This window comes from Ananas comosus, unplaced genomic scaffold, assembly GCF_001540865.1.
Source record: "Ananas comosus cultivar F153 unplaced genomic scaffold, ASM154086v1, whole genome shotgun sequence".
Taxonomy (NCBI): Eukaryota; Viridiplantae; Streptophyta; class Magnoliopsida; order Poales; family Bromeliaceae; genus Ananas; species Ananas comosus.
This window is the reverse complement of record NW_017893383.1, coordinates 78,211-89,827: the sequence shown is the minus strand read 5'-3', so window position 1 is coordinate 89,827 and position 11,617 is coordinate 78,211. Positions and strand designations below refer to the sequence as shown.

At 42.9% G+C, this 11,617-nt stretch overlaps 1 protein-coding gene across 1 annotated transcript; it reads right to left on the bottom strand.

The window, feature by feature from the left end:
- Positions 1-3,958: 3,958 nt before the first annotated feature.
- LOC109705849 lies at positions 3,959-6,049 on the bottom strand. The gene has a single exon (XM_020226632.1). The coding sequence runs from the start codon at positions 6,047-6,049 to the stop codon at positions 3,959-3,961; it is 2,091 nt and encodes a 696-aa protein (XP_020082221.1).
- Positions 6,050-11,617: the final 5,568 nt, after the last annotated feature.

The window sequence follows — 11,617 nt, the reverse complement described above, 5'->3', positions numbered from 1 at the left end:
ACCATCATCGTGAATAGAGACCCCTTCGGCTAAGCGCCCACGTGCGTAGACCTCTCGACCACGTCGCATCCTCTAGCGATCTCTCCCTCTGCGCGACCCTTCGGGATCAGCCTTCCGCCTTCTTTCTCCCTCCTCTGCGCTCCCCGAAACACTGACTCTCCCCAAGTAGGCCTAGCTCAAAGCCCACGCCCAACGACCAAGGAATGGCGTTGAGGCGGAAGGCGATGCTAACTCTTCTTACCGGGTCCGGGTTCGCCTAAGCCGGGTTGGCCCAGATTAATCATCGTCGTCATGCTAACTTGATACCTAAAATGTCAAAAATGTTAAAATGGGGACACCACCCAATATTTATCGATGAGACATTGATGGATCATTGTTGAAAACTCTAGTTAAGGTTTAAAAGAGAGATTGACAAAGAGGGTAAGGACAGAGACAAAGAGAGAGATGTTAAAGAGAAGAGGAGAGAACGAGGCTAGTAGCAGAGCCCACATAGAGGCCGCTAGCGGCCTTATAAGGGTGAAGCCCGCAAGTGCCTAGTAGCGATATGTGGAACTAACTTCTGGTCCATAGGAAGTAGCTGCGGTAGCGTGAGTCCTAGCCTTGAGTAGTAGCTCCAACGCGCTCCCTCTAGGTGTTCGCGGTAGAGAGAGGCTCGAATGAGAGTAGTAACACCAACGCGGAGCCCATATTAGGCAAGCTCACAATGTCCATGATCCTCTGATCTCCTGTGGGAGCAACCTCGCTTGCTCCTCAAAGCAACAGTAGCCACCTAAACCGAAGCACCTTTACCCCGCTTTACCGGGGATACGAGAAAGATGAACAACATTTTATAAAAATTTAAGTAAAGATACTATTTACTTTAAATATAATTAAAATCTCGTGAATTTTATGTACGGAACACATAATACTTTTAAAGTGATATATCATCTCGATATACTCATCTTACGTACGTATACCCTTTTCACAAATAAACGTTCACTTTTTATGTAGTGAATACTCCTACTACTGAACCTTATATACATGAAACCTTGTATCAACGGTACGAAACTGTATCTCTTGTTCTCACAGTAGTTCCCCGTGAACTTTGATCATTTGATACTTTGGCGTTGTAACTCTGTATAACTATTATATAGACGATATAAGGTACAATCTCTGTACTACTGTATCCCTATCCGGTAACTCTATGAACTGTGTAAGGTACAATAATTTGTGCTCCTGAACCATAAACGCTGTCTAGCAAACGGATGAACGGTAACACGAGTAAGCGTGTACGAACACTCCCAGCGAGGGATGTTCTACTTATACTACTCTTATCCCCCCTTCAGTCGTGCTGAATCAGGATTTTCCTGCTGCTTTCATATGTACAGGTGTTACAACTCCCCCCCTCTTAGAATCATTCCTGTCCCCAGGAATCGAATCCTGGAAACTGTCGCTTGAGGGCCCAATAGTCTTGCCAAGTTGCTGCGTCTTCGAGAAGGTTGCTCCACTGAACGAGAACCTCAGTCACCGCCCGACTCCCCTTCTTGACCATTCTCCTATCCAGTATCTTTTCCGACTCCGCCCGTAACTGTCCATCCGCTCCCACCGAGGGCAGAGTAAGGGAGACCTTATCTAGCGAGGTAGGGCAGCGTTTGAGTAAGGAGACGTGGAATACCGGATGAATCTGTGATCCTTCAGGTAACTTCAGTCGGTAAGCTACCTTTCCCACCTTTCCCACTACTTCAAAGGGACCATAGTACCTGGCGGCTAGCTTGGGGCTCTTCCTTGCTGCCAGCGAGACCTGTCGATAGGGCTGTAGCTTGAGATAGACCCAATTCCCTACGTCATAGGTTTTCTCGCGCCTGTGCTTGTCCGCCTGTTGCTTCATTCGGTTTTGAGCCACCTGTAGCCTATCTCGCAGCTCCCTAGTCAAGGCACTTCGGTCCTCTAACCATACCCTGATCTCCTCGGAGGTAGCCTTACCAGTGGTGGCCGCCAGGGGATCGGAAGGGCTCACTCCATAGAGGGCCATGTAGGGTGTCATACCCAAAGAGGAGTGATAATTGGTGTTATACCACCATTCGGCGTGCGGCAAATACTGGGCCCACTTGTGTGGGTGTTGGAAACACATGCATCTCAAGTAAGTCTCGAGGCATCGGTTAACCCTTTCTGTTTGGCCATCCGTTTTAGGGTGGTAAGCGGTACTCATCTTCAACTGAGTGCCCATGAGTCTAAATAACTCTGTCCAAAACTGACTGGTGAATACCTTGTCCCGATCGGTAACAATGCTTTTAGGGCATCCATGAAGCTTGTAAATCACATCAATAAAGACTTGGGCCACCTCCGTGGCAGTAAAGGGATGTTTTAAGGGTATAAAATGAGCATACTTTGTTAATCTGTCGACTATGACCAAAATAGTATCCTTCCCATCGGATTTGGGTAGGGCTTCGACGAAGTCCATGCTAATATCCTCCCAAATCTGGTTCGGGATCGGCAAAGGTTGAAGTAGACCTGAAGGAGCTTGATTATCAACTTTATTTTGCGCACAAACCTCACACTGCCGCACCATCTTCTCTATTGCCTTCTTCATTCCCTTCCAATGGAAATGTCTTTTAATCCTTTGGTACGTGTGTTCAACCCCGGAATGCCCCCCAATAGCCGAATCATGGAACTGTTTGAGTAGTTTGCTCCTTAAGCCACCCGTGCCTCCGACACATAATTTCCCCTTATACCTTAGAAGTCCTTGTTGGAAAGTGTAGTGACTGTATTCTTCGGGCTTCAGCATTACTCCCTCCATGAGTTTCTCATAACTCTGGTCCCCCTTGTAACTTGCCTCTATCTCAGAAGCCCATGCAGGTATTACGGTAGCAATAGCGGAAAGAGTTCCCTCTTTCCACTCTCTCCTAGAGAGTGCATCTGCCGCTGTATTCTCTCTCCCCCTCCTGTACATTATGGTGTAGTCAAAGCCCATCAATTTCAATAACCCTTTTTGTTGCATGGGAGTGTTTATTTTCTGCTCCAGGAGGTGCTTAAGGCTCTCATGATCGGTCTTAATGACGAAACTCTGTGTTAGGAGATAGTGTCTCCACTTTTGGGTGGCCATTAGAATTGCTAGAAACTCTTTTTCGTAAGTTGACAGCCCCATGTTTTTTCCCTTAATTGCTTTGCTCAAGTATGCGATAGGCCTTTCCTCCTGTGACAGCACAGCACCTATACCGCTGCCGCTAGCATCAACCTCCAGCACAAAGGTCTTACCGAAATCAGGTAGGGCCAGTACAGGTGCTCGGGACATTGCTAGTTTTAATGCTTCAAAGGCCTGTTGGGCACCCTCATTCCAGCAGTACTGATCCTTTCTAAGCAACTCAGTTAACGGCTTACTAATGGTCCCATACCCCTTCACAAACTTCCTGTAATATCCTGTTAAGCCTAAAAAACCCCTGAGCTCTTTTATGGACTTGGGAATGGGCCAAGTAGTCATGGCCTCGATCTTCGCAGGGTCTGTAGCCACCCCTTCCTCAGAAATGATATGGCCTAAGTACTCCACTTGCCCCTGGCCAAAAGTGCACTTACTCTTTTTGGCGTACAGTCGATTTCTCCTTAACTCCCCAAGTACGGTGTCCAGGTGCTTAATATGATCATCCCAGTTTTTGCTAAATACCAGTATGTCATCAAAGAACACTAATACGAACTTCCTCAGATAGGGAGCAAAGACCGTATTCATGACCGATTGAAATGTGGCCGGGGCGTTGGTTAACCCAAAGGGCATCACTCTAAACTCGTAATGTCCATGATGGGTCCGGAAAGCGGTCTTGGGTATGTCGCTTTCGTGGACACGAATCTGGTGATATCCCGACCGAAGGTCTAACTTTGAAAACAACTTAGATCCTCCCAGCTCGTCCAACAGATCATCTATGATAGGGATCGGGAACTTGTCCTTTATAGTCAGTCGGTTTAATTGGCGGTAGTCGATACACATTCTCTAAGTACCGTCCTTTTTCTTGACTAATAATACCGGAGAGGCGAAAGGGCTGTTACTTGGCCGTATGATGGCAGCTTCTAGCATCTCCTTTATTTGTCTTTCAATTTCCCCCTTTTGTTCATGTGCATGTCTGTAAGGTCGGATGTTAACCGGAGTTGCACCTGGTTGCAAGGGTATCTTGTGATCACTGGATCTTTGTGGGGGTAGCTCCTTGGGCTCCTCAAAGACATCAGAATATTGGTTCAAGACCTCCTTAAGCTCGGGAGGTAATTCTGGCTCCCCTTCAGATGCGGCTTCAATACTGATTGGACTTAGTACACAGCATTCCCCCAGTTGCAACTCCTGATACCACTGGCCCGCAGTAATCAGCTGTAGCTTAGCCTGTTCCCCCATTCCCTTAAGCACCAGTGCTTGCCCATCCTTGGTAACTGTTATGGAGTTCTGTTGGAAATCAAATGTAACCTTCCCATACACTCTTAGCCAATCAATTCCCAGCAATACACTGGAACCCTCCAATCTAATGACTCGCAGATCAGCCTTAAACTCCTGTCCTTGCATGGTCCATGTGAACTCGGGGCATTGTAACTTGCTAAGTACCTTCTGGCCATTTGCTACCGTAACAACCAGAGGAGCTGCCGCTACAAGTCGCGCCTTAATCTCTCGAGCAGTTTGGATATCGATAAAACTGTGAGTGCTTCCCGTATCTATTAATATTGTTAACGTTTTGCCTTTGGATTCACCTGGCACCTTGATAGTATCCTGCGTCTTTCCTCCACTGAGGGCATGCACCGACACCCCCAATTCTCGAATGTCCCCATCTGTCTCCTTAGTGTTCCTCCCTTCCTCTGCGTCCTCTCGTTCCTCTGTAATACAAGATTCATCATAGATTTCCAAGAGATCATCCTCCCCCTGGATAAGATTCAAGCCCTTAAGGGAACACTGGTGCCCCGGTTGGTACTTCTCTCCACATTTAAAGCACAGTCCCGCTGCTCTCCTTTGTTCGATTAATTGCCTGTTACTGCTAGGGTACTGATTACCCGAACCCTTCGGTTGGGTGACAACCCCTGTTCCCCCCGTCGCGGTCTTAGTATTGGTAAGCTGCGGCTGTTGGGTTATGGGTTTGTAGTTACCCCTCCACTTCCTGCTCATGGCCGACAGTGCTCTTTCATGCAAGGTAGCTTGTTCATAGGCCTCCTCCAAGGTGTTGGGATGCGCTATGTCCAGAAATGGGATAAGCTCCTCCTTAAGCCCATTAATATAGCATGCTATTAGGTATTCCTCGGTCAGCTGAGGATTGTAACTCAGAAGCTGTGTTTTGAGCTCTTCAAATTTATCTTGGTACTTTTCCACTGTACCTGTTTGCTTCAGGTTGCTGAACTCCCTCACTAGATACCGCTCGCCGACTTGGGCAAACCTTCTGTTAAGAGCCTCTATAAACTCTCCCCAGGTGACTCTAGGCCTGTTTACAAAGTAACTTTGCTTCCACGACCTCGCCCTTCCCTTCAGATGCATACCCGCTATTCCAACCCATTGGTGTTGGGGAATTTGATAAACTTCAAAGTACTGTTCACAATTCTCGATCCACGCTCCGGGTTCATCTCCACTGAAGTAAGGAAACTCTAACTTTGGCAAGGGCATATGTTGTTGATTAGTGTATCGGACACTCCCTCTGTTACTCCTTCCGTCGTTATCGAACTCCGCATCTATCTCAGGGGCAGGTAGTATTCCTTTTCCCTTGTTTTCTCTAATCCTTCCCTGACTGGAACTCCCCACCAACTTGTGATTCTGGAATCGTAGTTCGTTGGGATCCTCATTATCCCGGCTCACCATTTTTGATGGTAGAACGTGGTTTGACAGAAGTTTCAGTAGCTCCTCATGTCTGGTTGTGTTATCTCTAAGCACCATGTCATGCCTTTTTGTTGCCTCAGCTTGTAAATCTTCATAGTGCTTCTGCCCCACCTCCTTAACCTCCAATATTTGGCTCGACAGCTCCCTCACCTTCCCCTGATAATCCGTGGTGAGCTTCTGCAGTTTTCCCTCCAAAGTTGCGAGATGTTCGCTTAGATCCCTCAATCTGGTACCCTCCGCCATGTTATTAGTCTTCGGATTGAATTGGAAACGGTTGCGACTCGTTCTCCCTATCCTATCCCTCTGCCCAATAGATGCTTCACCCTTGATTTCCTCGGTGGGTTAGGCTCAGGATGGATTCAGGGTATTGTTTATAACATCAATTTGATAACCCCACAGGGATCACATGTACTAATAGTGCGCAATCACAAGATTAAGATTTACTATGCATTCACAGATAAGAATGGATCCGAGGGTACCTGGGCTGTAGTTCCACATGCTGAATCAAGAGAGATCCGGATTGCCTTGCAAAATACTCACAGCTTCTTGTTCCCTGGGGTCGGAACTGCTCTGATACCACTTGTAACACTCGAACGGATTATACCCGAGGCGCAACCACAATGATGAGAGTAAGCTCGGAGAGAGATGGCGCTTGTGGATCTCCCTCGCGCAACCTCGATGATGAGCTCCGATCCTGAGTGCGATGGCGTCGATGAAGGATACCTGGTCTTCAATCAAGGTGTATAGCGATGATCCGTGAACGCCCGAAGTGGGAATATTCCGGCGATCGCCGGAGATACACCCGAGACGATGATCGGAGCAAGAGAGGAGAAGAGAAATTGTAGAGAGAGAAACAGAGACAGGAATGGGAGAAACAGTTAGAGAGAAAATTTGGAATTGATCTCAAAAGTTGTTACTAGGTAGTTACAGAGTAGCTATTTATAACCCACCACAGGGGTAAAATTGTAAAAACTGTAAAATCCATAGTTCAATCGTACTGCTGCTACTAATTAGACCCGGTTGGGCCGAATCCGCTTGGGCCTGGGCTATTCTTCTCAATCGTAGCGGAAGGCGGAGTTGCGGTAAGGATCCAGCAACCCGCACCCGAAACCCGATCCGGATGAACCCCTCTCAGTCACAAAGCCCCTCGCGTCTCCTCCCTCTTTCTTCCGCCTTCCGACTAGGGCTTCCCAGCGCGCCTCCCTCTCTAGCGATCTCCTACGCTGCACCAGCTCTCCAGATGCGTGCACCCGCGAATCGGCTTCCCCAGAGATAAGTGCTACTACCCTACTTATATCTACTCTTATCCCCCTTCAGTCGTTTGCGAATCAGGATTTCCTGCTGCTGTCATAGGTTAGCACGGTTCTACAGTACCCTAGAAGTATAAAAAACAAATAATCATACGAGCCAAACTAATAATACTAGCTCAATCATAAGCTAGACAAAGCATAGGTGAGGAAAAACTTGCCCCTACTCTATGCAAAAATCTTCTCTAAAGCTCCCAAAAGCAAGACTAGGATCCAATCCAATCCAACCAAATGGAAGCTCTAATCCACTCAATCTAGTTCGAAGCCCCTGTAGTTCAAGAATGCCCAAAATAAGCCCTCATAAAACTCATTACTGGTTTAATTATCCAACAAACATCAATCAAAGCTGGAATTTACAGAAAAGAACAGAGTCAATTTACCCTAAAATGCATCCAATCCAAGCTCTAAACCGATCAAAATGCAAAGAATCTTCCTCCAACCAGCCTCAATCCAAGTTTGCTGGCTAATCAATGGTGGAAAAGATAAAAGAGGAAAGAATAAAGGATTAATTCCTATCAAAATCCATCTAAAACAGGGGATCAAATCCAGTGGAGCCAATGGGTGTTAGTCCTCTCACACTTTCCTCTCAGGTCCAGTACAAAGAGCACCTAACGGGGTGGGTGCTGTTAAAGATTAGGCTACAATCGCAGAAAACCCTGCAGTTCAAACTCACGAAATGTGCTGTACCGGGCTACACGGGTTCTTGTTCCGGTACAAGGCTCCACGTAGAATGCCAAATCCCGAGGCTGAGGTGGGGGGGTAACGCGGCTCAATACCGGTACAGCCGATTGTTGTATATCGTACAACCATCAACCTGCTTACGGTCACAAGGACCAATCTTTTCCGGTAACAGCTCTGCTGCAGTTACCGAGAGCTGACCTAAAAATTTCAGTTTCGGAATTTTGGTGCTGCAAGTCTCAATCCAACTCTTGGGGATGGTGCCAAGGGGTTGGAAACACTATCAACGACCGTCCAAACTGTGGAGAGGCCCACACAAGTATCAAACACTCGAAGGGTCTTGCGAATTTGCAAGATCCAGTCTGCATTATCAAGCGTTGGCTTGCGACCAAACAAAGGGTGTTTTTACGTATTCCAGATAGGTCGCGGTGACGCCAATGATAAAGTTGACAGTGTCTGCTCTGTGACAGGGCAACGTTTGAGGTCGTGGACCATATAGCAATATTTAGATTGAGAGTCACCTCAAACCGTCCAGAGTGTTGATTTTGGACTTACCCTTGAGCCATCCGTTCAGTTGAGTTTTTATTACAGTAGTAAGTTTCTTCTTTGCTCATTATTATCTATTTCTATTACTACTGTAGTTGCTCTTATATCACATTATGTTCATATCTGTTGTTCTATCTCCTTTGGTTTCCGGTGATTACGGCTTGCCTTCGTGGCTCTGTCGTATCCACTGGGAAACCATGATTGCGGTTTCTCACCCCCTATTCCCCCCAGGTGACATGGACGAGGAGTTGGTATTTGGGCTCGATGGGAGGACGATCTAGCTAGTCGGCAGTAGCGACCGTCACCCTCGTTATATTTCTTCCCGCATTTAGTTGTTGTTAATAATAAATGGTTCAGTTAGATGTTTGAATGTTTGTGATTTTGGTTATGCATGATTAGAGATTTTGTGGATCACTGGTTTTGGTTTTATGGATATTCAGTTCTCGAATTTGTGTATTTATACATATTTACGCATCGTGGTTTTCTACCCCTCGAGATAGTTGATTTTCAAAATAGAGTTTCCGTGTGGGAAACAGTTTTAAAAAAGTTTTCGAATGGTTTTCATGAATGAATGAATTAGAGTTTAAAAACAAAAGTTTCCGTGTGGAGAGCACTTTTAAATAGGATGCTTGTTGTATTGTGCATTGCATCATCCAGCGCCTAAGGAGTGCTTAGAGGCATGCATCATCTCTAAGGATCGTTAGCTGTATGAAAATGCATATCATGAATTAGTTGTTGATTGGTAAATATAGGTTGTGGTTGAGATCCTGTTGTATAGTTGGTACGCTGTGCAAATACAAAGGAGACTCTGTCTGAGTGGATAGAGAAACTTTGTATTTGTGGCGGATCTGTACGTCACGTGGGCCAGGTTGAATAAAAAAAAAAAAAGAAAAAAAAAATAGCACGTCTTCCGCAACTCTGTTTCAAAATGGTAATGGATTTTAAAAAAGCTTTTAAAATCGGCCCCAGGGCGTGACACTATCTTATTTGCCCTTAATGTCAGGGGCACAAAAAATATTTTCACTTTTGACCTTTTCCAATATACTCCTCTACCGTCACCAACATTTCTTATTTGCCCTTAAGTTAAGGGCAAAATTGGCATTTTAATTTTTTTTTAACTGTGGTAGATATTTAACTCATGTTTAACTCAAGTTAACTTAACAGGAGATAACTGCGGGGGTATTTTGTAATAACGGTGGAACATATGAAGGGTATTTTAGAAAGAAAAAAAATTATGGGTAAATCGAATATTTTCAAACGTATGAGGGGTATATAGGCAATTATCCCTAAAAAATAAGGATGTACATAAATTGTAGAATCTTTGACTTGAATTTGATAGCATATTATCTAAAAGATTAATATAATATACAATAAGTTTAGAAATAATATATTTAACATATCTAAACTAACTTGTTTATCTCTTCTCAAGTTATAAACTTTTTCAGCTATATATATCTCTAACGATAGGTGATAAGTAAGAAAATAGGAAAAAAATAATAATAAATTATTATTTGATTTTTTTGAATTTCTCTAAAAAAACACACACTTTATATTATTCTCCATTATTTAGATGATCACAAATAAAAATGATAAAACTATTGATCATTATTACTTTGTTGCATGATCTGAACTACCCCTTTTGCTTCCATGTGTTAAAGGTGATAACTTTGAGTATGAATTATGGCAAAAATATGTACTACATAGATATTGGAGTATCCGAAGAATTAAGTTAAGTCCCTTCACCTTTTTAAGTTTTTTATTAATCAAACGATGAAAATCAGCTTTACTAGAAGACAAAAAGAGAAAAAAATTAGTGCATTGGAGCCACCAATATGTACTTGCTTTATTATAGAACTTTGGATCCATAATCTTTTGATGTTTCCTCGCCCTTGCAATATTTGTCATAACCCCTTGGTAAAGAATAAGAGAGGACCTCTCAATTATATATTGATTATTTTTTTATTATGTCAAAACACATAAAACTTTTCTAACGTCTGAAAATTTATATTTAAACTTTGCAATATTTGTGTGATTTATCGCTTTATTGTAATATATATTGTTTGTCACGTATTAGAGGGCAAGTTAATCTCGATCATAATATTATTAGTTGTGACTTTCCAATAGTTTCAAATCAAATAGAAAAAGAAGGAAAACCTTAGATACCTATTAATTTTTGTGTTTTACAGGTTTTTAACTTTTGTATGTTGTGGGGTTACCTGTATCACTTATGTATTCTATGATTTTTATCTTTACTTTTTGATACATTATCTGTTAATTTTTCTGTTAAACCTACTGTTGGCATTAGAAAAATAGTGTCGTATGGTAAAGCGGTTCGAGCCGCGTACTCAAACGATAGGAGCAAGACAGAGGGTGATACGTGACACACCAGGAGCCAGAAAGAATAATGCCTAAACAGAAGAGTAGTTTAGGCGAGAGCAATTAGAGACGTAGAGGGAAAGTTATTAGAAATAGAGTAACCAATTTAATTAAACGTACATATATATATACAATGTCGACGGATCTTAATTATGATTTGACCTAATCCTACTTTACATACGCTGGATGCTGACCTATCTGCGCCAACATTTTTTTTTTTTTCCTTTTGCTTCCATATGTTAAAGGTGATTAACTTTGATCAGTATGAATCATAGCAAGAGTACTACATAGATATTGGAGTACCCAAAGAATTAAGTAAGTGAGATCCTTCACTTAATTTGTTTAGCTTTTTATTAGTCAAATAATGAAAAGTATCTTTACTAGGAGACAAAAGGGAAATAAACTAGAGCATCGGATCCACCAAATAAATGCTTGTTTTATGCTAGACTTTTTCGAAGAAGGGCTCTTTAAATTATACATTAATCATTTTCTTTTTTGGGTTAAAAAAGCATATTCTCTAACATTTGATAATAAATATTTCATTTTTTCCAACATTGACGTTATTTGTCTCTTTACCACCTTCAATTACTGTAATACAAATATTAGAATGTGAGGTATATATTAGTGTCTCTATTTTTTCATCATGTATTATAGAGCAAGTAAATTTGGATCTAAATATTATTTTAGTTGTAACATCTCAATAGTTCCATATCAAAATAAGAGAGTAATTAATTATGTATGAAAATATAAGGACCAAAATTAAGCTTAATTTACTAATAAAAATCGGGCTTCGGCATTTTGCACCAGTAGGTTTAAAGGACTGTTCGAAGAAAACACTAATATTTTTTATCTACATTATTAGAGCTTTCGCTTTTTGTCACTGTTAAAGTTTTTAGAGTATTTA

What these genes read in the sequence shown, in the direction of transcription:
- LOC109705849 (XM_020226632.1), bottom strand. Translation starts at nt 6,049, where the DNA reads ATGGCGGAGGGTACCAGATTGAGGGATCTAAGCGAACATCTCGCAACT.